Consider the following 25,796-nt stretch of genomic DNA (forward strand, 5'->3'; position numbering starts at 1 on the left):
GTAGCTGGAACTACAGGCGCCCGCCACCTCGCCCGGCTAGTTTTTTGTATTTTTTTTAGTAGAGACGGGGTTTCACCGTGTTAGCCAGGATGGTCTCGATCTCCTGACCTCGTGATCCGCCCGTCTCGGCCTCCCAAAGTGCTGGGATTACAGGCTTGAGCCACCGCGCCCGGCCAGGAATTTTATTTCTTTTATTTATTTATTTATTTATTTATTTTTGGTGAGATGTAGATTTACTCTTGTTGCCCAGACTGGAGTGCAATGACATGATCTCAGTGATTCTCTTGCCTCGGCCTCCCAAGTAGCTGGGATTACAGGCATGTGCCATCACGCCCGGCTAATTTTGTATTTTTTAGTAGAGACAGGGTTTCACCGTGTTGCCCAGGTTGATCTCGAACTCCTGACCTCAGGTGATTTGCCCACCTCTGCCTCCCAAATGCTGGGATTACAGGCGTAAGCCACTGTGCTCGGCTGATAAAAAAAATTCTTAGGTCAGGTGCGATGGCTCAGGCCCATAATCCCAGCACTTCGAGAGGCTAAGCTGGGTGGATCGCTTTGAGCTCAGGTGTTCAAGATTAGCCTGGACAATACGGTGAAACCCCATCTCTTAAAAAAAGCACAAAAGTTACCCGGGCGCTGTGGCTCACACCTGTGGTCCCAGCTCCTCGGGAGGCTGAGGTGTGAGGATTACTTGAGCCCAGGAGGTAGAGGTTGCAGTGAGCTGAGATCACATCACTGCACTCCAGCCTGGGCCACAGAGCAAGACTCTGTCAAAAAAAAAAAAAAAAAAAAAAAAGGTGCCAGGTGCAGTGGCTCACGCCTGTAATTCCAGCACTTTGGGAGGCCGAGGCGGGCGGATCACGAGGTCAGGAGTTCGCGACCAACCTGGCCAATATGGTGAAACCCTGTCTCTAATAAAAATACAAAAAAAAAAAAAAAAAAAATTAACCAGGCGTGGTGGCAGGCACCTGTAGTCCCAGCTACTTGGGAGGCTGAGGCAGGAGAATCGCTTGAACCCAGGAGGCGGAGCTTGCAGTGAGCGGAGATCGAGCCCCTGCACTCCAGCCTGGGCAAGAGAGCCGGACTCAGTCTCAAAAAAAAAAAAAAAAGGAATTCGGCTGGGCACGGTGGCTCACGCCTGTAATCTCAGCTATTTCAGAGGCTGAGGCAAGAGAATCACTTGAACCTGGGAGGCAGAGGTTGCAGTGAACCGAGATCGCGAAACTGCACTCCAGCCTGGGCCACAGAGCAAGACTCCGTCTTGCGGGGGGGAAAAAAAAGAAAAAGAAATTATTGGATGGAGAAAAGGGCAGACAAACGGGGCAGAGAAGTGCATACGCAGATAGAAACAAGAACAAGATAGGCAGGACACATGGATGAACAGACAGACGGACAGACACATGGGACACAATGATGGGCAGATAGGGTGCACAGAGAAACAGACCGGGCAAGTGGGTGGGCAGGTAGAAAGAGAGGCAGGGCCCACGGACAGACAGACTGGGATGGATGCATAGATGGATCGATCGGGTGGATGGGCTCACTTGCAAGTGCGCTCGCGGCCACCGGCGTGGCAGTCGAAGTTGTCGTAGAGGCAGGCGGGCGAGCTGCAGGCGGGGTCGCAGCGGCTGTTGTTGAAGAGGCGCCAGCACTGTAGCGCCTCGCACTGCCGCCAGGGGTCGCCCACGCTCAGCGAGCAGTCGCCGCCGTCCCAGCCGCAGCCCGGGCTGTTGCACTCGCGGTCGCAGCGCTGGTCCCCGCGCTTGGCCTGGCAGGCGGCGCGCGGGCACCGCGGCTCCTCCGAGACCTCGGGTGCCGCGGCGGGCGCCTCGCAGCGCGGCCCGGTCCAACCCTGCGCGCAAGCGCAGCGGAAGAAGGGCGCGAGCGGCGCGGGGCGGCAGGATCCCCCGTGGAGACAGGGGGCGGCCGCGCAGCTGGCGTTGCTGGCCCCCGGCGGCGACCCCGAGAAACTGCGGCAGGAGGGCCCCGACAACCCTGGGGGGCAGGCGCAGCGCGGTCCGCGGGGCGTCTGCTGGCATGGGACGCCCACCGGGCACTGCAGCTCCCGGCAGGAGCGCGCCACCCGCTCGCAACGCGGACCCCAGAATGGCTGGGGGTCAGGTTTGGGGAGGGAGGAAAAATAGTGAAGGAGGGGAGTGGAGGGAAGGAGGAGAAGAAATGGAGGAGAGGCGAAAAAAAGAGTCAAGGGGAGAGAGGGGGAAGAGAAGAGGTCAAGATTAAGGAAGGTTGAGACCCGCCCCCCACAACCTCCCCATGTCCCACCCAACCTCTCACCTTTCCACAACGGAGACCTCACCTGGCAGACACGCCCCGCCACCCCGCCACCCCGGGAGGCCACGTTCCCCGATTACCAGCCTCACCCCCTTTTTCCTTCAAACCTCCAGGAAATGTCGGGGGCGGGGGGTTCTTTGTTTTTGAGACAGAGTGTCACTCTGTCGCCAGGCTGGAGTGCAGTGGCGCGATCTCAGCTCACTGTAACCTCTGCCTCCCACGTTCAAGCGATTCTCCTGCCTCAGCCTCCCGAGTGGCTGGGATTACAGGCGGTTGCCACTACACCCGGCTAATTTTTGTATTTTTCGTAGAGACAGGGGTTCACCATGTTGCCCAGGCTAGTCTCGAACTCCTGGCCTCAAGTGATCTTCCCGCCTAGGCCTCCCAAAGTGCTGGGATTACAGGTATGAGCTACCACACCCATTAGAAATGTCAGCATTTTCCAGAAACTCCCTCCCCTTCGAAGTTTCCCCTAAAGCCATATCCTCCTCCTAGACACCACGCCCCACTACTCCAGAGGCCACGCCCCTGCCCCGCCTCCAAAGGCCGCCACCCACACCTACCTGGGCACAGTGACAGGTGAAGGTCAGCCCACCCCCAGGACCTGGGCTAGGACGGCACTGGCCTCCATGCTGGCATGGCTGAGACTCGCAGGGAGACAGGACAGTCTGACAGCGAGGACCTGAGCAAGCAGGAACATGTAGATCAACCACAGTGGGGGAATAACAGGCCGGGTCCCAGGCCAGCCCCTTCTCCAATGCTTACCTGAGAAGCCAGCATGACAAAGACAACGGAAACCCCCGCCTGGGTCCTGCAGGCAGTCCCGGGTGTGTGCCGCGTGGCAGGCACCTGAGCGACACTCATTGATGTCTGCCTCGCAGCGCAAACCAGTGTATCCTGGGGGACAGGTGCAGCGGAAACCACCCACCAGGTCCACACAGGTGCCATTGTGTAGGCACCGGGGCCCTGAGTCCAAGGGTGGGCCTGGGCCACAGTCATCCTCATTAATCTCGCAGAGCACGCCTGGGGGAAGAAACAGGGGGTGGTCAGGAAGGAATGAAGACAGCCTCCCATCCTGTCCCCCAACTCTGGCCCTGGCATACCCAGCGTTCCCGGGGGACAGGAGCAGAGATAGCGGGCCACGAGGTCAATGCATGAACCCCCATGCTGGCAGGGCTGGGAGGCACATTCGTCCACGTCGTCCTCACAGTTCTCACCATTGTAGCCAGGAAGACACTTCAGTGGGGCAAGAGAGGGACCCACTCAGCTTAGTGTGACACAGACACAACTGGACATACCCATGAAGACACAAAGAACCCCAGCACGAAAGGACACATGGATGTCCAGCGCACTACCAGTAGGTAATCCCAGAGCTTTGGGAGGCCGAGGTGGGCAGATCATCTGAGGTCAGGAGTTCAAGACCAGCCTGGCCAACATGGTGAAACCCCGTCTCTATGAAAACTACAAAAATTAGCTGGGCGTGGTGGTGGGTGCCTGTATTCCCAGCTATACGAGAGGCTGAGGCAGGAGAATCACCTGAACCCGGGAGGCAAAGGTTGCAGTGAGCCGAGATTGTGCCACTGCACTCCACTCTGGGCGACAGAGTGAGACCCTGTCTCAAAAAACAAACAAACACCCCAGATCTACCCAGAGTGACACCCACAGATATACCAAGAGTCACAAAAGCAAAAACTCAGACACATCTAGAGACATACACACACCAAGTCACAGATGCAGAGAAACGTGTGCCCAGACACACCCAAGCATGCCCACCCTCTCTTCCCTCTCCTGGGGAGCGCCCCCTTACCTCACACATGTAGCCCCCCATATAGCCACGGCACGTCCCCCCATGCTGGCAGGGCTGGGCCAAGCAAGGGTCCACTTCCTGCTCACAGTGGCTACCAGTACGGCCCTCTGGGCACACGCAGTAGTGGGAGCTGTCTTCATCCACACACTGCCCACCCGCCTGACACAGCTGCTCCAGCCGCACCCCTGCAAAGAGCAGAGTGGCACAGGAACAGAGGTAACCCCATACATCCCCCTTCTGCCTCCATCACACACATCTTCCAACATCCTTGCTAGAATAGGTCCACAGGATCGCACCCACACTCCATCAGGTTGTCGCACATCCTTCCAGCAGGCAAGGTCTCATCACTGACACACACACACATGCCTTCCACGCTCGCAGCAGCTCGGTCACACCCTGTAGCACATATACTATCCCTGCTGTCTCACAGTGACAGACACACACACCATCCCAGCCAGTTGTCACATGCTCACACACCCACACCACTCAGTCACACACCCCATCATGCCGCATAAGCTCTGTGGCACCCCCATTCGACTCACACTAGCAGGAGGTACCTGGAGGAGCCCCCTCCTGAGGCCCCACAGCCCCGCCCGCGTGCTCCCACTCACCGATCTGGGCTGCAGCCTCCCTGCAGGGCAGGCTTCGGATGTCACAGAGACGTCCGCTCCATCCCGGGGGACAAAGGCAATAGGCCCCAGTCTGGACGCAGCGACCCCCGTTTTGACAAGGCTGGCGGCTGCACCAATCCACCAGCGTCTGGAGAGGAAGCACTCAGAGTCAGTACTGGGGGGTAGGAGGTAGTCTGGGAGAAACTGTGCTCCAACTTGGCTTCTCCCTCCTAGGATCCCAGGCAGGCTCCTCCCCCAGGTCCCCAGTAACTCCACCCACCTGGCACTGCGGGCCCGTGAAGCTCTGGGGGCAGGTGCAGCGGAAACCAGGGTGGGCGGCGCTGCAGACGCCCCCGTGTAGGCAGGGCCGCGAGAGGCAAGGGTCTGCCTCATGTTGGCAGTGGGCTCCTGTGTAGCCGGGACGGCACAGGCAGCTGAACGAGTTCACGCCGTCCACGCAGGTCCCGCCATTGAAACAGGAGCTGGAGCGGAAGGAGTGGGAGGGAGAATCAGGCTCCGCCCCCTCACAGGCCCCGCCCTCCTTCCTGAGTCCCACTGGAAGCGCTGAGTTCCACTGGTAGCGCTGGGGACGTCCCACTCCCTGACCCTTATCTCCGCAAGAAGCTTCAGCCCCAGCAGAAGCCAGCCAAGTCCCTTAGCCCCAATTCGCCAGGGACTTCAGCCCTAAGGTGAGAGCCACCTGGAGGCCATGCCCTCTCAGGCACCAGAGACTCCAAGGTGACCTCCAAACAGACGCCCTGCTCCTTCCCTGGCCCTGCCCCATTAGTCATCACAGTCCACAGTGGGTATCAAGCTGAGGACTCCCCCTAGTCCTTGCTGTCCCCACTTCGTCCCAGGTCCCAGGCCCCATCCCAAGTCAGAGTCCCTGCGCTCCAAACAGAGGCCCCGCCCACCTGGGGCTGCAGTCGGGCAGGTCCTGTTCGCAGTGGAAGCCTCCGTAGCCCGGCGGGCAGGTGCAGGTGAAGGAAGCCACGTGGTCGGTGCAGGTGCCCGGGCCGCAGGGGTTGCTCAGGCACTCGTCCACGTCGCGGGCGCATCGTGGGCCGGCGAAACCAAGGAGGCAGGAGCAGGAAAAGGAGCCCACGCCGTCTTGGCACGAGCCACCGTTCAGGCATGGGTCTGCGGACAGGAGGAAGGCAGTCTGGTCACCTACTTTGCCCCCATTAGTCCAGTCTGACTGGGATATGCCTTGGATTGAGAAGAATTCAGGAGGAAACCAGGTTCAACTGGGGTGGGGTGCATTTGATCAGAGGAATCTAAATCCATCCCCTTCTGTGGCCTTGTCCCCTCCTTTATCTGGAAACCTCACCTATGTGGCAAGGGCAGGATGTTGGGAGAACCAAAATGTCCCTTTAAGCTGCCGAGCAAATGCTGCTAATTGTGCCTGATCTAATTCCTGTGCTTGGGACAAGCCAAGGACAGTGGCCATTAGCCACATGTGGCTACTGAGTTCTTGAAATTGTGACTAAATGGAGATGTGCTATAAATGTAAAATACAAACTGGGTTTCAGATTTTGAAGACATGGTATGAAAAAAAAAATAGGCTGGGTGTGGTGGCACACACTTGTAATCCCAACATTTTGGGAGGCCAAGGTGGGCAGATCACTTGAGCTCAGGAGTTCGAGACCAACCTGGGCAACATGGCAAGACCTCATTTCTATAAAAAATACAAAAATTAGCTGGGTGTGGTGGTGCACACCTGTAGTCCCAGCTACTGGGGAGGCTGAGATGGGAGGATCACTTGAGCCTGGGAGATCAAGGCTGCAGTGAGTCATGACCACACCACTGCACCCTAGTCCGGGTGACAGAGTGAGACCTTGTCTCCAAAAAATTAAAAAAAGGAAAAAATGTAAAATATCTCATTAACACTTTTTATACTGATTACATGTTGAAATGACATGTTAATATATTGGGTTAAATAAAATAGATTATATACATTTATATTTATTTATTTATTTATTTATTTATTTTATTTTATTTTATTTTTTGAGATGGAATTTCGCTCTTGTTACCCAGGCTGGAGCACAATGACACAATCTCAGCTCACCACGACCTCCCGCCTCCTGGGTTCAAGTGGTTCTCCTGCCTCAGTCTTCTAAGTAGCTGGGATTACAGGCATGCGCCACCATGCAGGGCTAATTTTGTATTTTTGGTAGAGACGGGGTTTCTCCATGTTGGTCAGGCTGGTCTTGAACTTCTGACCTCAGGTGATCCACCTGTCTCAGCCTCCCAAAGTGCTGGGATTACAGGCGTGAGCCACCACACCCAGCCGATTATATACATTCAATAAATTAAATTTAAATATATTAAATTTGGCCAGGCACAGTGGTAGTAGTTTGAGAGGCCAAGGCAGGAGGGTGGTTTGAGGCCAGGAGTTTGAGACCAGCCTAGACAACGTAGCGAGACCCCATATCTACAAAATTAAAATAAAAATATTAGCTAGGCATGGTAGTGAGTGCCTGTAATCCTAGCTACTCAGGAGGTTAAGACAGGAGGATTGCCTCAGCCCAGGGGTTCGAGACTACACTGAGCCAAAATCGCACCACTGCACTCCAGCCAGGGCGACACAGCCTCACTCTGAATAAATAATAAATAAATAATATTAAATTTAATATCTCGAGTTTCTGTTTATTTTTAATGTGACTACTAGAAAATTTAAAATTGCATATGTGCCTTGTGTTATTTGTCTATTGGGCAGCATCCCTGGGGAATCCTCTGGAGGGCCTTTTTGTTTGTTTTTTTGTTTTTGAGACAGTTTTTCCTTGTTGCCCAGGCTGGAGTGCAATGACACGATATCACCTCACCGCAACTTCCGCCTCCCAGGTTCAAGTGATTCTCCTGCCTCAGCCTCCCAAGTAGCTGGGATTACAGGCATGCGCCACCATGCCCAGCTAATTTTGTATTTTTAGTAGAGACGGGGTTTCCCCATGTTGGTCAGGCTGGTCTCGAACTCCCAACCTCAGGTGATCCACCCGCCTCGGCCTCCCAAAGTGCTGAGATTACAGGCGTAAGCCACCGCGCCCGGCCTCTGGGGGGCCTTTTATCTCATACTCTGCGCATGATATTAACTTGCTTGCTCTCAAAGACGGTGCACTCAGGCCGGGTGTGGTGGCTCACACCTGTAATCCCAGCACTTTGGGAGGTGGAGGCGGGTAGAGTGCTTAAGCCCAGGAATTGGAGACCACCGTGGGCAACATGGCGAAAGGCCATCTCTACAAAAAATACAAAAGATTAGCTGGGTGTGGTGGTGCACACCTATAGTCCCAGCCACGGGGGAGGCTGAGGCACCTGAGCCCAGAGAGCGGAGGTTGCAGTGAGCCATGATCGCACCACTGCACTCCAGTAACAGAGCTAAGACTGTCTCAAAAAAAAAAAAAAAAAAAAAAAAGAATCAGTGCACAGACTCCAGGGTTCTAAGCCCAGCTCATTCCCTGACTCGTTCCGTAGCCTCGGGCTAGAAGTCACTCAACCTTCATGGGCCTAGGTTTCCATATGAATAAAACAGGAAAAGTAAGATAACTGTGAAGATGAAATGACAGCACAGTGCCAGGCACACAGTTCAAGCTTAATGACTGTGTTCCCCAGAGCAGCACCCCCAAGAGCTCCCCTGCACTCACTGGGGTCACAGTCATTGATGTCCTGATCGCAGGAAGGGCCAGTGTACCCTCCATGGCAGGTGCAGCTGAAACTCCCTGCCAGGTTGGTGCAGATACCATGAGGGCCACAGGGTGCGGGGCCAGCACACTCGTCCACATCCTGCTGGCATCGTGGGCCTGAGGGTGGGGAGCAAGGTCACACCTAGGGTTACAGGGTATAGAGCAGGGTCCCAGGGACCTGGGGCTCAGGAAGAACCTGCAGGCCGAGATGGGTGAAGGCAAAATAAGCCATGCTGTCATTCGCGTGGGCATTTTGCATATGCAGTTTCAGAACGGTCGTCTCCCTGTCTCAGTAGGTGGCAAATACCTACTATGAGGTCTGCTCCTCCAGGAAGCTGTACCCCAAACCCCATCCTGAATCCCAGCATCTCTAGCCCCATAGCCCTTCCTCTTCCAAGGGCTGACCCACACAGGCAGCAGATCTGTATCCAGCTCTGTCTTTCCCAGAAGGAAGCCTCTCTCAAAGGCAGAGCTGGGGATGGTCCCCCTCCAGATCCCCAGCATCAATCCCGATAGGGCAAGGGGCAGAGGAGATGGAGAGGAGGAGGGGAGAGAAGCAGGTGACATACCTTGCCAGCCCTGGGGGCAGGAGCAGACAGGCAGCTGGCCAGGGGCAGACTCGCAGCGGCCCCCATGCTCACAGGGGTTCGGGGTGCAGGGGGAGAGGAGCTCACACTGACGTCCTGTGGGGGGTGGAAGAGAAGGAAGCAGAGACAGCCTTGAGGGATTCCCTGATCCCATCTCCCCCACCTCCCCCAACCCGTCCCCACTTCGATACCCACCTCCCAAGCTCCTGGAGGGAAATGATTGAAAGCAAAAAAGAAGCCAATATATGGGGAGGAGAGAGTAGAGGAGAAGAGAGATGAGGCCAATGGTGCTGGTGGGGCTGCAGAGGGAAGGTGAGGTACACACCCTGGACACCAGGGGGGCAGGTGCAGTGGAAACCCATCCCATCACTGCTGCACGTCCCGCCGGCCCGGCAGGGCTGAGACTCACAGGCATCTCGAGCCAGGCTCTGGCTGCAGCGGGGGCCACTCCAGCCAGGCTCACACACACAGCGGAACCTGGCAGGGGAAGGTAGTCAGGCCAAGGAGGTAGGCCAGGGAGAGGAGGCGGTGTCTGAGGTTGAGAAGGGCCCTCACCCGCCAGGTGCATCATAGCAGATGCCGTGACTACAGGGCTCATGGGCACAGGGATGGCTCGGGGGGAGGCAGAGTGGGGGCAAGGAGCCGGGCGGGCAGAGGCAGCGGAAGCCGTTTTCCCCATCCACGCAGGAACCTCCCTCGCCGCACGGGCTGGAAGCACACTCATTGATCTCCACGTTACAAAGGGGCCCTGGGGAGTAGACAAGCAATCTCACCTCAGAACAAAGGCAGCAGGGACAACCAGGGAGGGACGATCTGACCCCACTTAGCACACCCACACCCCCGAGCAAGGACAACCTCTTTTTCGTAATGCATCAGCTCTTGTGCAAATTAGGACACCCACCTCCTCAAACAAGAGCTGCCTTGCCCCAGATCATTCTGGTTCCCAAACTTCCATGAAGTCCCTTTCTTTTTCTTTTCTTCTTCTTATTTTTTGAGATAGGGTCGCACTCTGTCTCCCAGGCTGGACTGCAGTGGCGTGATCATAGCTCACCACAGCCTTGACCTCCTGGGCTCCAGCGATCCTCCCATCTCAGCCTCCCGACTGGCTGGGACTACAGTTGCACACCAGCACGTCCGACTAATTGTGTGCGTGTGTGTGTGTTTATCTACTTATTGACTAATCTGTCTTGAGGAGTGTGTTTATTTTTTGTAGAGACAGGGTTTCATTATGTTGCCCAGGCTAGTCTCGAATTCCTGGGCTCAAGTGATCCTCACGTCTCAGCCTCCCAAAGTGCTGGGATTACTACAGACATGAGCCAACACACTTAGCAAAGTCTCATTCGTTTCCACCAAGAATTACTTTAGTCCCATTCAGAAATAACCTAGTCACTGAGTTTGGACACTTTCATCTGTGTTCCAGAATAATCTTTTCTTGTTTTTTTTTTCTTTTTTTTTGTGTGTGTGTGTGTGTGTGTGTGTGTTTAGATGAAGTCTCACTCTGTCGCCCAGGCTGGAGTGCAGTGGCACAATCTTGGCTCAATGCCACCTCCACCTCCTGGGTTCAAGCAATTGTCCTGCCTCAGCCTCCCAAGTAGCGGGGACTACAGGCGCCCGCCACCACGCTCAGCTAATTTTTGTGTTTTTAGTAGAGACGGGGTTTCGCCATTTTGGCCAGGCTGATCTCAAACTCCTGACCTCAAGTGATCCACCTGCCTTGGCCTCCCAAAGTGCTGGGATTACAGGCGTGAGCCACCACGCCTGGCCTCCAGAATAATATCTAAACAACTTTATGCCAATGAGACAGCACAGACTCAGGGCAAAGCACGGACAACCTCGTTGGACAAGAGTCTGCAAAGATATGGGCAAAACAGGCCCACAGAAACAAGCGACTTCACCCTCGATTTAAGGACCCCCTCTCCATGGCAGCCACTTGCCCACCTGTGAAGCCAGGTTGGCAGACACAGTCGTAGCGGTTGATACCATCACGGCAGACTCCAAAGCTGCAGGGGTTGCTGGCACAGTCGTCAATGTTCACTTCGCAGTTCACACCTGGTGGCCAGGAACATGGCATGGAGCAGTCACCACTGTGCCCCCCTAAATGCAACCTTCCCACACCCTCTGTGCCCCTTCAGGAGTGCTGTTTCTGCCCCAGCCCCCAGTTCCACCTGTAGTCCCAGAAGGGCAGCGGCAGAGGTACTTGTCCACCAGGTCTAGGCATTTGCCGCCATGGCGGCAGGGCTGGCTACGGCATTCGTCCACCTGGCTCTCGCAGCGTGTGCCCGTGTAGCCAGGGGCACAGGCACATGAGAAGCTGGCGATGCCATCCACGCAGCGACCATGGTGGCATGGGTCAGGGGAGCAGTCATCCACGTTGCGCTCACACAGCATGCCCTCAAAGCCTGCGGGGCCAAGAGTGTCAGGCTCCGCCCACTTGCCAGGGGCCTGCCCACAGGTGAGGCCTCGGACCAATCCTGGTTCAGCTCTATCTGAGGCCCTGCCCATCAAGCTGTCAGGAGGCAGGCTCAATACAGGCCCTGCCCCGCCACTTACTTCCACTCCACCCCGCTGTAAGCTCCGGAATTTGTCCCTAGCCAAGACTCTCCCACAGTTAAATCCCACCCCCAGCTGTGGCCCCACCTCCAGCCCTGTTTCTGCCCCACCCCCTACTGGAGATGTGAGCAGACGGCAGGTGACAGGGGAAGGTACTGGGCCCTCCCCATTCAGTTACATGCACCCTGTGCCCAGCCCAACCCTTTGGCTCCACGTGTAGCCTTATGTCAGTCTATATGCATTATTGGCTCCACCCCCCAACTCTGTCACTGGGTCCTGCCTTGCTACAATCCTGCCCCCAAGCTCTCCCCAAGTCTGTTATTGGCCCTGTCGCCCACAAGCCCCGCCTCCTGATTCTCGTCGGATTGTCATTGGCCCGCCTCACCCTCTGCACAGCGGCACTCGTAGCCATCAGGCTGGTCCACGCACTTGGCGCCATTCCTGCAGGGTGTGCTGGCGCATTCGTCCACGTCCAGCTGACACGTGGAGCCACTGAAGCCTGGGGTGGGGAGTGGGATGAGCAGAGGCCCAGAAAGGCTGAGAGCAGTACACCCCACTCCAGCCCCGCCTTGTTTGGGTGGAAAAACCCATTTACTTGGATTTAAATTAACTTCAATGTGCTTCATAACCTGTGATTTCTATTGTAAGTTATCCGCTAATGTGGTTTTATAGGTTCCCACCCTGGAGTTTTCGCCCCTTCCCAGATATGTCTTTTCAGGCTCCCTCTCCCAAGGTCCTCACCCGAGGGGCAGGTGCAGCTGAAGCCGTTGACTCGGTCCTTGCAGATCCCACCGTTGACACAGGGGCTACTCTGACACTCGTCAATATCCACCTCGCAATAGGTTCCTGTGAAGCCTGGGGCAGGGCACAGGGCTTAGGAAAGTGGGGGCTGCCCTATGGTGTGAACGGGGTGCAAGGAAGGAAGTACTTCCCTTCCCTTCCTACTCATCGACAAATCCCCCGAGCCTTCGTCCCCCCTCCCACACTCCCAGCCCAACCTTAATTTTCAGCCTGGACTGTCACCCAGCTGTGGTCCCAACTGGCCCAAGGCTCATGGGTGTTCGCAGAGGCCTTGCCTTCAAACTCCTCCTTCTCTCCCCAGTCCTCAGACTAAGCCCTTTCCCCAGTCCCCAGTCCCCAGCCCCCAGCCCCAGGGCCCCCATAGCCTTTGCCCAGGCTCACTGCAAGACTGTCTGCAGGCTTCACCTTGACCTCACAGCAGCCCCAACTCTGCCTCTCTAGCCCCAACCCCTTCCCGAGAGGGTCCTAAGGCCAAGAATACTCCCAGCCCACCTGAGGTTCTACTGACTCCATTTGACCAAGCCCCCAGAATCACACAGGATTCCCTTCTGGCCCCGACCCCACCTCCCTCCGGGCTTCAGTCTCTTAAGGGTCCCACTCCAAACCCACTTCCACCCCATTCTGCTCAGCTACCCATCCGCGGGCTTATCTGGCCCCGCCCCCTGCCTCAGGACCCGCCCAGGCCACGCCCACCACCCACCTGCCATACAGATACAGGTGAACTGGCCTATGCGATCAAGGCACGTGGCCTGGTTGCGGCAGGGCCCCGACAGACACTCGTTGACGTCGGTCTCACAGCGAGGTCCAGTGTAGCCACGGCCACACTGGCACAGGAAGGAGCCCTGCGTGTTCACGCACCTGCCCAAGTGCTCGCAGGGGTTGGCGCCTGCCGGATAGAGTGCGTTCAGTGTGGGCGTGGCTGGACGGGACCCCCTCCTCTCCCCTCTTTCCTGGCCCATTCACAGACGATGGAGCTCCCCTCACCGATAGAGCACTCGTCCACATCCTGGTCACACGCCCCGCCCGTGAAACCGGGCGGACAGGTGCAAATGGCCCGGCCGTTCACTGGATTCGTGTCACAGATAGCATCCTCATGGCAGGGGTTGCTGACACAGGCGTCATCCAGGTGACACAGGAGGCCTGGGAAGTGGTAGGCAGAAGTCATAGGCAGACCTTCCTGCTCTGCCCAAAAGGCCCACACCCCTTGCATATTGTTTTGTTGTTGTTGTTGTTTTGTTTTTTGAGACGAAGTTTCGCTCTTGCTGCCCAAGCTGGATTAAAATGGTGCGATCTCGGCTCACTGCAACCTCCACCTCCCAGATTCTTCTGCTCAGCCTCCGGAGTAGCTGGGATTACAGGCATGCGCCACCACACCCGGCTAATGTTTTTTATTTTTAGTAGAAATGGGGTTTCACCACGTTAGCCAGGCTGGTCTCAAACTCCTGACCTCAGGTGATCTGCCTGCCTCAGCCTCCCAAAGTGCTGGGATTACAGGCATGAGCCACCACGCCTACCTTCCAGTCTTTGCTTCTGTAATACCCTCTGCCATGTTATGCCCTCTTTCTATATCCATGTTCCCCTCCTAAACATGTTCTCTGATCTTTGCCACTTCCAAAGGTAACTCCCAGGAGTTCCCCAATTCCAATGGCTTCTGCATGCATCAGTGCAATGTCAGCCTCCTCCTAAGTCTCTCCCAGGCTTCCTCTCCCAGCAACTTCCCCTCTAAAGCCGCCTCCAGCGTAATCTTTTTTTTTTTTTTTTTTTCTTTTTGAGACGGAATCTTGCTCTGTCACCCAGGCTGGAGTGCAGTGGCGCAATCTCGGTTCACTGCAAGCTCCACCTCCCAGGTTCACGCCATTCTCCTGCCTCAGCCTCCCAAGTAGCTGGGACTACAGACATGTGCCACCAAGCCTGGCTAATTGTTTGTATTTTTAGTAGAGACAGGGTTTCACTGTGTTAGCCAGGATGGTCTTGATCTCCTGACCTCGTGATCCACCCACCTCGGACTCCCAAAGTGCTGGGATTACAGGCATGAGCCACCGCGCCCGGCCTCTTTTTTTTTTTTTAAATACAGGGTCTTACACTGTCTCCCAGGCTGGAGTGCAATGGCTCAATCTCAGCTTGCTGCAACCTCCACCTTCTGGGCTGAAGCCATCCTTCCACCTTAGCATCCAGAGTAGCTGGGACTACAGGCATGCACTACCATGCCCAAATAATTTTTTGTATTTTTGGTAGAGACAGGATTTTGCCATGTTGCCCAGGCTGGTCTCAAACTGCTGAACTCAAGCAATCCACCCACCTGGGCCTCCCAATGTGCTGCAGTTACAGGCGTGAGCTACCACACCCAGCCTACCAAGTTTTTGTAGAGATGAGGTCTCACTATGTTGTCCAGGCTGGTCTCAAAGTCCTGGGCCCAAGCGATCCTCCTATCTTGGCCTCCCAAAGTGCTGTGATTACAGGCATGAGCCACTGTGCCCAGCCTAGCATAATCTTTCTAACACTCAAGTCAGACTTCTTATTTGCCCCCCCTAAAAACCATCCACGGCTCCCTGCAGAGAAAACAGCCACTCACCAGTCTTGCCCATGGGGCAGGCACAGTAGAAAGAAGCCACGCGGTCATGGCAGGTGGCCCCGTGGAAGCACACGGCTGTGGCACAGTCATCGATATTCTGACTGCAGCTCTCGCCTGTCCAGCCATTGACACACACGCAGCTGTGGCCACCCAGCGTGTTGAAGCAGGTACCCCCATTGTGGCAGGCGTTGGGTTGCAGCTGACACTCATCCACATCCTCCGTGCAGAACTGGCCTGTGGCAAACAGACGCAGCAGTCCAGCTACCTGGCGCATGTCCACCTGAGGCCTGCCTCCCCACTCCCTCTGGCCCCAGTGCCCACCTGTCCACTCTGGAGGGCACTGGCAGTTATAGGTGTTGACGCCATCCACGCATGTCCCCCCATTGAGACATCGGTGTCCTGGACAGTCGTCCACGTTCACTTCACAATTCTGACCCTCAAACCCTAGCAGGGAAGGGGGCAAGGATGGTCACCGTTGGGCTGGCCTGATGTCCCCTCGCCCACCCTTTTGCCTCCCCTGAGTAGGGCTCACTCACCAGGAAGACAGGCGCAGTCGTAAGTGAGGTCGCCACTCTGCCTGCAGGTGCCCCCGTTACGGCACGGTGAGGGCGCACAGGGCACCGCGGGGTTCTCACATAGAGGCCCCGTGTAGCCAGCTGGACACTGGCAGCGGAAAGAGCCAGGCGTGTTGAGGCAGGTGCCACCATGGCGGCAGGGCTCACCCACCCGGCACTCATCCACGTCACTTCGGCAGCTGCGGCCCTGGTAGCCAGGTGGACAGGAGCAGAGGAAGCGTCCATCGGGCCCCACTGAGCAGCGGGCACTGTGGGCACAAGGACTGCTGAGGCAGGGATCTGGCAGGGAGCAGTCAGGGCCTGGAGGGAACGGGACAGGGTTAGTTTGGTACTGACCACACCCCCGCCTGCCTCCCCTCCAGACTCTTCCCCTCTCACCTCGGAAGCCACGGGGGCACCGGCATGAGAATCGGGCGGTGCCAGCCACCACAGAACTCTGGCAAACACCACGGCCAGCACAGGGGCCTGAGTGACAGGGGTCCTCCAGCTGACACCGCTCACCCACCCAGCCAGGCAGGCACCTGTGGGCAGAGGTGGCTTGGTCGGGCAGCACAGGGCAGGATGGCCCCAGACACAAAGATACACACCAGACAGGCAAGAAACACACAGGGAAACAGTGCAGCAAACACACATTTGCTGGGCGCGGTGGCTCACGCCTGTAATCCCAAAACTTTGGGAGGCTGCGGCGGGCAGATCACTTGGAGTCAGAGTTCAAGACCAGCCTGGCCAACATGGTGTAACCCCGTCTCCACTAAAAGTACAAAAATTTGCTGGGCATAGTGGTGTGTGCCTGTAGTTCCAGCTACTCAAGACGCTAAGGCAGGAGAATCACTTGAACTCCAGAGGTGGAGGTTGCAGTGAGCCAAGATCGTGCCACTGCTCTCCAGCCTGGGTGACAGAGTAAGACTCCGTCCCAACAAAACAAAACAAAACAAAACACACATTCATTCATGCAGTGAAGATTTACTAAGTACCTACTATGTCCTGAGCAATACAAATACAGCAACAAACACAATGAAAGTGGTCCCTACCCCTCTGGATCCTTGCAGCAAGGTCCAGGCAAGGAGAACATATAGAAATAACAAATTAATATACAACATGCTGGCAGGGGGTGGTGAAAGCCATCAGAACCATGAAGGATGTAGTCAGTTGGGTGGCAGCCCCTGAAAAGATGATGTCCATGTCCCAGAACCTGTGACTAGGACCTTATTTTTTTTTTTTAATGACTCTTTGCAGATGTAATTATTTTCTTTTCTTTTCTTTTCTTTTTTTTTAAGAGACGGAGTCTTGCTCTGTCACCCAGGCTAGAGTGCAGTGGCACGATCTTGGCTCACTGCAACCTCCATCTCCCGGGGTTCAAGCAATTCTTCTGTCTCAGCCTCCTGAGTAGCTGGGACTACAGGCACACGACACCACACCTGGCTATGTAGATGTAATTAAATGAGAGATGTCAAGATGAGATTATTCTGAAGTATTCACCTGGGCCCTAAATTCAGTAACAAGTGTTCATACAAGCGAAAGGCTCACGACTAATCCCAACACTTTGGGAGGTCAAGACAGGACAATCACTTCAAGACAGAAGTTCGAGAACAGCCTGAGCAACATAGGGAGACCTTTTTTCCATAAAAAAAAAGAAAAAATACCTGGCATGGTGGCAGGAGCCTGTAATCCCAGCTACTCAGGAGGCTGAGACAGGAGAATCGCTTGAACCCGGGAGGCGGAGGTTGCAGTGAGCCGAAATTGCACAACTGCACTCCGGCCTGGGTGATAAAGGGAGACTCCATCTCAAAAAAAAAAAAAAAAAAAAAGGCCAGGTGCAGTGGCTCACACCTGTAATCCCAGCACTTTGGGAAGCTGAGGCGGGCAGATCACAAGGTCAGGAGTTCAAGACCAGCCTGGCCAATATGGTGAAACCTCATCGCTACTAAAAATACAAAAATTAGCTGGGTGTGGTGGTGCACACATGTAGTCCCCGCTACTCAGGAGGCTGAGACAGAAGAAGCGCTTGAACCTGGGAGGCAGAGGTTGCAGTAAGCCAAAATCATGCCACTGCACCCCAGCCTGGGTGACAGAGAGAGACTCCATTTAAAAAATAAAAATAAAAAATCAGCTGGCCGTGGTGGCTCACACTTGTAGTCCCAGCTTCTTGGGAGGCTGAGGTGGGAGGATCGCTTCAGCCTGGGAGTTGAAGGCTGCAGTGAACTGAGATTGCGCCACTGCACTCCAGCCTGGGTGACAGAGCAAGATTCTGTCTCAAAAAAATGAGACAGGCAGCCAAAAGGAGATTTGGGTGGGAGAAAGAAGAGAAGGAGACTGAGACAGGGACTGGAGTGAGACAGCCACAAGCTGAGAAACGTCTGGAGCCACCGGAAGCTGCAAGAGTCAGTTCTCCCCTGGGTCCCCATGGAGAGGCTCAGCCCTGCCGAAACCTTGATTTCAGACTTTCAACCTCCAAACTTCATGGCAATGAATTACTATTGTTCGAGCTACCCAGTTTGTGGTAATTTGTTAGAGCAGCAGTAGGAAGCTAAACCACAGGGCTAAGGGATAGAATGATGGGGTTGAGGAGGTAGAATTCTGTTTTCACAGACATTTGAAGGTAAGGAGGGGGCCATGGGGATTTATGGGGAACAGCATTCCAGGCAGAGGGAACAGCAAATCAAAAGTCTCAGACCCTTGTCCAGGCCCAGTGGCTCACGCCTGTAATCCCAGCACTTTGGGAGACAGAGGCAGGTGGATCACCTGAGGTCGGGAGTTTGAGACCAGCCTGACCAACACGAAGAAACCCCGTCTCTACTAAAAACACAAAAAATTAGCTGGGTGTGGTGGCGCATGCCTGTAATCCTAGCTACTCGGGAGGCTGAGGCAGGAAAATCGCTTGAACCCAGGAGGTAGAGGTTGCAGTGAGTGGAGATAGAGCCACCGCACTCCAGCCTGGGCAACAAGAGCAAAACTCAATCTAAAGAAAGGAAGAGAGAGAGAGAGAGAGAGAGAGAGAGAGGAAGGAAGGAAGGAAGGAAGGAAGGAAGGAAGGAAGGAAGGAAGGAAGGAAGGAAGGAAGGAAGGAAGGAAGGAAGGAGAGAAAGAAGGAAGGAAGGAGAGAAAGAAGGAAAGAAAGGAAAGAAAGAAAGAAAGAAAGAAAGAAAGAAAGAAAGAAAGAAAGAAAGAAAGAAAGAAAGGAAAGAAGGAAGGCAGGAGAGGGAGAGGGAGGGAAGGAAGGGGAAAGAGAAAGAGAGAAAAGAAAGAAAGAAGAAAGAAGAAAGAAAGAGAAAGGAAGAGAAATGAAGGAAGAGAGAAAAGAAAGAAAGAAAGAAAGGAAAAAAAGAAAGAAAGAAAAGAAAAAGAAAAGAAAAGAAAAGAAAAGAAAGAAAGGAGAAAAGTTTCAGACCCCAGGATACAACCACCCAAGCACACATAGGCCCAGAAACCACAGCTACACACATAGAGGGACACACCAATTGGACCCCATGGCCTGGCCAACACTCAAGATACCAACCCACAGCATCTGAGGCGGAAATGAGCAACTCTCACTCACAGGGACAGACAGCAGGGCTCCCACAAACCCTCAAGTCCCTTCCCTGGGACTTATATAGCCTCCTATGAAGGGATGGGAAGGTGGAGGGTTGGGGAACTGACACTACTCTCGGTACCTTCATCTTTGTGGGGGTGGTCCTTCAACCTGTACCCCGCTCCCCAAGCCCACCAAGGAGTGTGAGAAATTGGAACTGGGAGGGGTTGGTCTTAAGACTGGAAATCTCCAAGGGGCTCTAGCGGGGTCAGAGGGAGGGGCTTGGAGAAGCCAGAGAGTCCTAGCTCCGCCCCCCAACGCTGCCAACCCTCACCCCCCTCTACCTCCCCCGTCCCTGGCGCGGTTGTCCTCCCTCCGGCTTGTCCCAGACGCCTGCGACTGAGCTCAACAAGCGGCTGACTCAGTCAGCGTCACCCGCAAGATCCCCCCCACCCCGGCCCCCAGCGAAACAGGTCGGGGCACGGCCGAGCAAGCAGAGGTGCGGGTGGCGTTGGGAGGCGAGGGCACAGCTCCCGCCCCCTCCTCCAAGGCCCGCAGGGCGACCACTGCGGCCGCGACCGCGCGTCGGGAGGGGGCGCGCTGAGCTGGGCGCCGAGGATAGCCGGTCCCACCGCCAGGCAGGGCGCGACCCGCGCGGGCCTCCTCCCGACGCCTCGGGCGGGTTCCCACGCTCTGAGTCCCGCGCCCCCGCCGACCGGTCGGGCCGGTTCCAGCCCCAGCCCGCGCCCCGCCCCACGGCCTAAGCTTTGGGGGAGACGGAGTGGGGAGCGCAGACCTGGTCGGGGGCGGGGGGGGGCACAGCGGGTGAGGCGAGGACTAGGAGATGGGGACGAGGTCTATGGAAACTTCTGCGGTCAGAGGGGGGGAGTCTTGGGGGATCCATGGGTGGGGTGACAGCTTGGGGCATCCTTGAAAGGACTTGAGTATTTGAGACCATGAAAGAGACTCGTGGGGGTTGGGGGGAGTGTAGGCAGTGGTTCCCACAGCCCCGCTCGGAGGATTGAGCCCGCTCCACTCCGGGCGATCCGGGCTCCGGGCGCCGCGCACGCCGGTGATTCACCTGTCGAAGGGCGGGGCAGCCGCGGGCGCATTCACCTGTCGGCAGTATTCCAGGCGCGGAGCTCCACTGCGCAGGCGCCCGGCCCCACCGCTCGCCCTCCCAGGTGTGTGGCTCCAGGTAAGGTCACACTTTTCCCCATCCAGCCCCACCATCGCAGACCCTCCAGCCCCACCCAGGAAACCCCCTCAGTCAGGCTCAGCCCTCCACAAAGGTGAGCCTGAGTGGGAGATCCAGCCAAAATAAATGTAGGTGTAACTTCAAAGCAGCTCCTCTGGGTCTAAACTCACCCTAGACCCACCCAGCTTGGGATTGACCCAGTACTTGGCACACATGATGCTGAATAAATGAATACATTAATGAGTCAATTAATGGCTACTGCGTGAACTGCTGTTATTAATGATAGCATGAAAGGAGCCAAGCATTTCCTCATAACCTTGAGAGACTTCTCCTTAGAGCACCTGTTTCCTGCCTCCCTACCATTATTATTTATAATGCCTATGTGTTGAGCACATACTGTATTCTGAGCAGTTAATGTATGCTGAGTGCATACAGGAGTTATTATTGCCCCATTTTCCAGATGCAAAAACTGAGGCTCAAAAAGCTTGAATGCTCAAGGTGTCCCAGACCCCAGAATTCAAACTGAGCTCTTTCTGTCTCTCCTCAGCTTTTTCCCAGCCTCTGCTCTGCTCCCTGCAACCCCCTGCCTTTCCTTGCGATATCTAACAAATTGTTAGAGCCTTCTTAAATTGTTAAGCCCCTTCACAGTCGCCAGGGTGAAGCATACCCTATTTCACAGGTGCAAGTAAGTGACAGTGTGGGATGTATTATAGGCCTCCTATGTCCCCCACCACTAAATGTTGAGAGACGGGAGGGGCGTGGAGGGTGTGAGCCACTGCCATTGGTCCCTGAGAGTTTGTTGACTGAATAATACCTGCCTCATGGGGGGCTTTACATGTGACCTCAGGTGGCCAAGAACTGTGAAGCTGGGATTACCAGGTCCATTTTGCAGACCATGACACTGAGACATAAAGAGTTTAATTCCTAGCCGGTCAGCAACATGATGTGGGACTTGAACCCAGGCCAAGAAGACTGCAGAGCCCCTGGTCAGTTTCCAATGGAGAAACGCGAGAGGTTGCCCAAGCCACACACATGTAGGAAGTGGTAGAGACATCCACGGTGAACACAGAGGCAGAGGGAGAAGACAAATCACACCCCCCACACAGGGCCCACTGGTGGCTCTGAGCCAGGCACTCACAGGCAGGCAGCCTCCCGGGAGGGCAGCTGGGTGCAACGACCTCCATTTGCACACGGGCTTCCGTCCAAGCAAGGGGGGACTGTGTGGGGGCGAAGGAAGGTGGAGGATCAGCCAGGTGCCCAGGAACCCCAGGCCCAAGTGACAAAACCCCTCCCTCCCTCCACCAGGCAACAGCTGCATGGGGCTGGGGGCGTCTCTGCGGATGCAGGGAGTCCCCCCATCCACAGTTCCCACGGCCCCCCCGCCCCAGCCCCAGCTGTTGAGACTGCAGCTGTCCCTGCCAGCTCGAGCCCTGGGAACCACAAAGCAGGGGCGGGCAGGAGGAGGGGCTGTCTTGTGCCAGATGTGGGGGCTCGGGAAGCTGCCAGAGCCAAGATGTGCAGAATGGGGTGTGCCGAGACAGGAAGTAAGGGTGCTGAGTGTTACAGGGAGGTCTGGGGCTTCAAGTCCAGGTTCAGGGGTAACAGAAGGGGAAGGGGCAGGGGGTCCTAGGGCCACAGGCCTTCCTTTCCCTGATGGGCATCTACTCCAGCCAGGCAGGCCTGCGTTGTGCTCTTGGGAGAGGGACCAAGGCATGTACCCACGAGTGAGCACAGCATCTCCAGGAGCAGCCAGCGCTGGGCGTTGCTGGAATAGGGTGTGTGTTGAAGGGAGGAGCAACTGGCACAAGGCATGTGCTGCCCTGTCCAACATCGCCATCCCTAAGGCTGTGGCCCTCTAGGGTGTGGCATAGTCTAACTGTCCTGCCAGACAGGTCCAAGGTGTGGCTGGGTCTGAGCTAGTGGAGAACTGTGTGCATTGGATCAGGTGTGGGGACACAGTGTGTACATCCATGCGTGCTCGTGTCAGAGAGAGGGTGATGGAATGAAAGGAAGATCGATAAAAACAGACGGACACAAAAGAATGAACTAGAAGCAGATAGACCAGGAGAAGACAGAGAAGGACAGAAAGAAACGGGCCGCGCGCAGTGGCTCACGCCTGTAATCCCAGCACTTTGGGAGGCCGAGGTGGGCAGATCAGAGGTCAGGCCATCCTGGCTAACAAGGTGAAACCCCGTCTCTACTAAAAACACAAAAAATAGCCGGGCGTGGTGGTGGGTGCCTGTAGTCCCAGCAACTCAGGAGGCTGAGGCAGGAGAATGGCATGAACCCAGGAGGTGGAGCTTGCAGTAAGCCAAGATCCCGCCACTGCACTCCAGCTTGGGCGACAGAGTGAGACTCCCTCTCAAAAAAAAAAAAAAAAAAAAAGAAAGAAAGAAAAATAGAAAGCGGCCAGGCGTGGTGGCTCACGCCTGTAATCCCAGCACTTTGGGAGGCCAAGGTGGATGGATCACCTGAGGACAGGACGAGTTTGAGACCAGCCTGGCCAACATGGTGAAACCCAGTCTCTACTAAAAATACAAAAGTTAGCTGGGCGTGGTGGCGGGCGCCTGTAATCCTAGCTACTCAGGAGGCTGAGGAAGGAGAATCTCTTGAACTCGGGAGGCGGAGGTTGCAGTGAGCCGAGATTGCACCACTGCACTCCAGCCTGGGAACACAGTGAGACTCTGCCTCAAAAAAAAAAAAAAAAGAAAACAAGAGGGTGAGTGACAGAATGAGTTGAACTGATCCTGAGCATGGGCGTACATGATATATGTCGCCTTCCCCACAGAACAAGCCGACTGGACACTACCACCCACACCAGGACCTGTGGGTGTTCGTGAACTCACGCTGTGGGTCTCGTAACATGGGCTATGGGTCACGCTGAGCTGTAGGTAATGTGAGCCACATGTGTGTGCGTGCACGGGCTTCTGTGTCAGTCTGTATGTGGATTTGGGCATGCATCTATTGTGTCCCTGTGCAGCTACATGTGAGTCTATCTGTACATTCATGTCAGCGTGGGTGTGCCCATGTGTGTATGAGCTGCACACCCATACAGGAGTGCACAGATGTGTGTGCTGTCTGTATGCAGGCTGTGTCTGTTGTGCGTCTATGTGAACCGTGTATCTGGGTGTACAGCTGTGTGTTGGTGTGACCTGTGTGTGCACCAGTGTGTCTGTGTATGGGTTGGCTGTGTCTGTCCATCTGCATGTGTGAGCTGGGTGTAAGCATGTCCTTGAGTCTTCATCTGTGTGCTGAGTGTGTGCAGGCAGCGTGTGTACCACACCTTGCACTAGCGATGCACAGTATGTGTGATCATATTTGTGTGTGCATGTATGTCAATGTGTGAGCTGTGTGCGTGAAGCCGGGTGTGTCTTTCCTGGGCCAGGTGTGCATGTCTGCGAGTGTGCTGTGTGTGTGCTGGTTTGCATCTCTGTTACGTGACCTAGAACTGTGTGTGCCAACGAGTGTGTCACAGGCCATGTGTGTGCGCCGCTGGTCCGGCGGAGGCGGCTGCTCCTGCCCGGTCCTGTCCCGTCCGGGCCCCGGGGCTGGGCTGGGGAGGCCGTTCACTCCCGAAATCCCCATTCCACCCAGCGCCAAGCCGCACAGTGGCGTCTGGGACCCCTGGCCAGGGGCCTTGGCCGGCGCCCCTCCCCCGCCCACCAGGCCTCCCGTAGCGGTGAGGGGGGTGCCCCCGCAGCCCCCTTCCCGGCCCTGCCGCGGGTCCCGCTTTGTCTGGCAAAGAAAGCGCGAGGCCGGCCGGGGGGAGGGGGTGTCTAGACGGCGCGGCCATTGTCCCGAGCGGGGGAGGGGAGGGAGGAGAAGAGGAGGGGCGGGGGGCCCCTGGCCGGCTGGGGAGGGGCTCCGGCCGTGGGGAGGGGGCGCTGGAGCCGAAGGGGAGCACGTGAGTCCTCGCCCCTTCCCCTCCCCGTGCAGGGGCGGGGTCCCAGGGCCTCCGGGTCCCCGCGGCCAGAGGAGGGAGCGGGGCTGCGGGCGGGGGAGGGGGCGCGCGAGCCGCCGAGGCTCCGGCTCCGAATCCGGCTCCGGGTCTTGCTGCGCGCCGGTCTGGGAAGTTTTCTCCGAGTTCAGAGCTCCCAGAACTTCGCGCCCCCTCCCCACCCCCCGCCTGGCCCGGCCCGCCCCGGGTGTCGGGGGCGGGGTGGGGGGGCTTTTGTGCGAGAGGTCCCCGGCCTAGGAGTACCTGGGCCTCCAACCATAACCTATCCAGGACTCCAGGCGTGAGTTGGATGGGGACGAGTCCCGGACTCTGTACACCCTCCCCACCTCGAGTCCCTGATCCCCGCACCTCGACCTCCCAGTCTCGGACTCCTGGGTCCCTTCATCTTCTGCTCTGATCGCTCAAGGGTCCCCGTTCCTTGGGCCTCTGGGGTCCTCCTCATTCTGAACCTCTGGGACCTCCAGGACTGGCATGCAGCCCCGGGCTTCTGCGCCCCTTCCCCGACCCTGGTTCCTGCCTCCCATGAACCCCCCCAGCCCCGGCCTTGGGGGTTCTTGCACTCCCCCTCTGCCGCCCTCGTCCCATCCGCCAGGTCCCGGCCCCTCACCTGCAGCCCCAGGCCCCGCTAGCAGCAGCAGCAGGGGCAGCGCCCGCACGGGTGGCGGTGGCGGCGACATCGGGCGACGGCGGCGGCGACGGCCCCGGGCCCCCGGCCCCATGGCGGCCGGCCGCGACCCTCCCCTCCTCCCTCCTTCCCTGGGCTCCGGGCGCGTCCCGGGCCAGCCTCCGCGCCGCCAACTTCGCCGAAGTGAGGCGGCCGGGCCGCCCCGCCCCCAGCCCTCGAAGGCTCGCCCCGCCCCGGGGCCGGCCCAGCGCGCCCCCGCCCCCCGCCCGGCCTCCCGGGGTCCCTGCCCACCCTCCACCCGCACGGCCTGGGACGCGCGGACCCTCGGAAACCCAGGCCGAGCATGCAGTGAGACGCGGGCCGAACCCGGAGTGGCAGGCACACCCAACCTCGTGAACGCCCACGCACCCCATCCCCATCCCCCAATACACACCCAGAGCGGGACACCTCTGGAGCTGGGACAAAAACACAGCCTCCCAGAAACCCTGGAAACTGAGACCAGTCACGTCCTGAGAGGCTCATGGACCCACAGCCACCGACGCACAAATGCAAGCCCATGCACCAAGATTCCCCAAGACTCACTGATCTAAAACACTCACAAACCTAAAAGTCGACCGGGCGCGGTGGCTCACGCCTGTAATCCCAGCACTTTGAGAGGCAGAGGCGGATGGATCACTTGAGATCAGGAGTTCGAGACCAGCCTGGCCAACATGGTGAAACCCCGACTCTACTGAAAATACAAAAATGAGCTGAGCATGGTGGTGCAGGCCTGTAGTCCCAGCTATTCGAGAGCCTGAGGCAGGAAAATCGCTTCAACCCAGGAGGCTGAGGTTGCAGTTAGCCGAAATCATGCCACTGCAGTCCAGCCTGGGCAACAGAGCAAGATCCTGTCTCAAACAAAACAAACAAACAAACAAAAAAACCGCTAAAACCCACTCAACCAGGCCAGGAGCCTAGGAGTACATTTGCAGCCTCAGACCTCAGACACACATTAGGAGTCACATGCATGCGTGTGTGCTCACACATGCACACACACAC

The 25,796-nt window shown here is 56.6% G+C and overlaps 1 protein-coding gene across 1 annotated transcript in view; it reads right to left on the reverse strand.

The window, feature by feature from the left end:
* NOTCH3 (notch receptor 3) overlaps nucleotides 1–24,943 on the reverse strand; it is a 41,775-nt gene extending 16,832 nt beyond the window's left edge. Inside the window, exons 1-24 of the mRNA XM_045379701.2 lie at nucleotides 24,741–24,943; nucleotides 21,314–21,392; nucleotides 15,848–15,990; nucleotides 15,431–15,769; nucleotides 15,216–15,338; nucleotides 14,895–15,128; nucleotides 13,307–13,462; nucleotides 13,023–13,208; nucleotides 12,263–12,376; nucleotides 11,907–12,020; nucleotides 11,137–11,370; nucleotides 10,910–11,020; nucleotides 9,527–9,719; nucleotides 9,297–9,448; nucleotides 8,954–9,067; nucleotides 8,346–8,501; nucleotides 5,622–5,847; nucleotides 4,988–5,189; nucleotides 4,708–4,855; nucleotides 4,097–4,281; nucleotides 3,393–3,525; nucleotides 3,055–3,312; nucleotides 2,853–2,971; nucleotides 1,542–2,107 (exon numbers count right to left, since the gene is read on the reverse strand). Coding sequence (XP_045235636.2) covers nucleotides 1,542–2,107; nucleotides 2,853–2,971; nucleotides 3,055–3,312; nucleotides 3,393–3,525; nucleotides 4,097–4,281; nucleotides 4,708–4,855; nucleotides 4,988–5,189; nucleotides 5,622–5,847; nucleotides 8,346–8,501; nucleotides 8,954–9,067; nucleotides 9,297–9,448; nucleotides 9,527–9,719; nucleotides 10,910–11,020; nucleotides 11,137–11,370; nucleotides 11,907–12,020; nucleotides 12,263–12,376; nucleotides 13,023–13,208; nucleotides 13,307–13,462; nucleotides 14,895–15,128; nucleotides 15,216–15,338; nucleotides 15,431–15,769; nucleotides 15,848–15,990; nucleotides 21,314–21,392; nucleotides 24,741–24,852 — 4,397 coding nt within the window. The 5' untranslated portion in view covers nucleotides 24,853–24,943. The remainder of the gene's footprint in view (nucleotides 1–1,541; nucleotides 2,108–2,852; nucleotides 2,972–3,054; nucleotides 3,313–3,392; nucleotides 3,526–4,096; nucleotides 4,282–4,707; nucleotides 4,856–4,987; nucleotides 5,190–5,621; nucleotides 5,848–8,345; nucleotides 8,502–8,953; nucleotides 9,068–9,296; nucleotides 9,449–9,526; nucleotides 9,720–10,909; nucleotides 11,021–11,136; nucleotides 11,371–11,906; nucleotides 12,021–12,262; nucleotides 12,377–13,022; nucleotides 13,209–13,306; nucleotides 13,463–14,894; nucleotides 15,129–15,215; nucleotides 15,339–15,430; nucleotides 15,770–15,847; nucleotides 15,991–21,313; nucleotides 21,393–24,740) is intronic.
* Nucleotides 24,944–25,796: the final 853 nt, after the last annotated feature.

Source organism: Macaca fascicularis, chromosome 19 (genome assembly GCF_037993035.2).
Source record: "Macaca fascicularis isolate 582-1 chromosome 19, T2T-MFA8v1.1".
Lineage (NCBI taxonomy): Eukaryota > Metazoa > Chordata > Mammalia > Primates > Cercopithecidae > Macaca > Macaca fascicularis.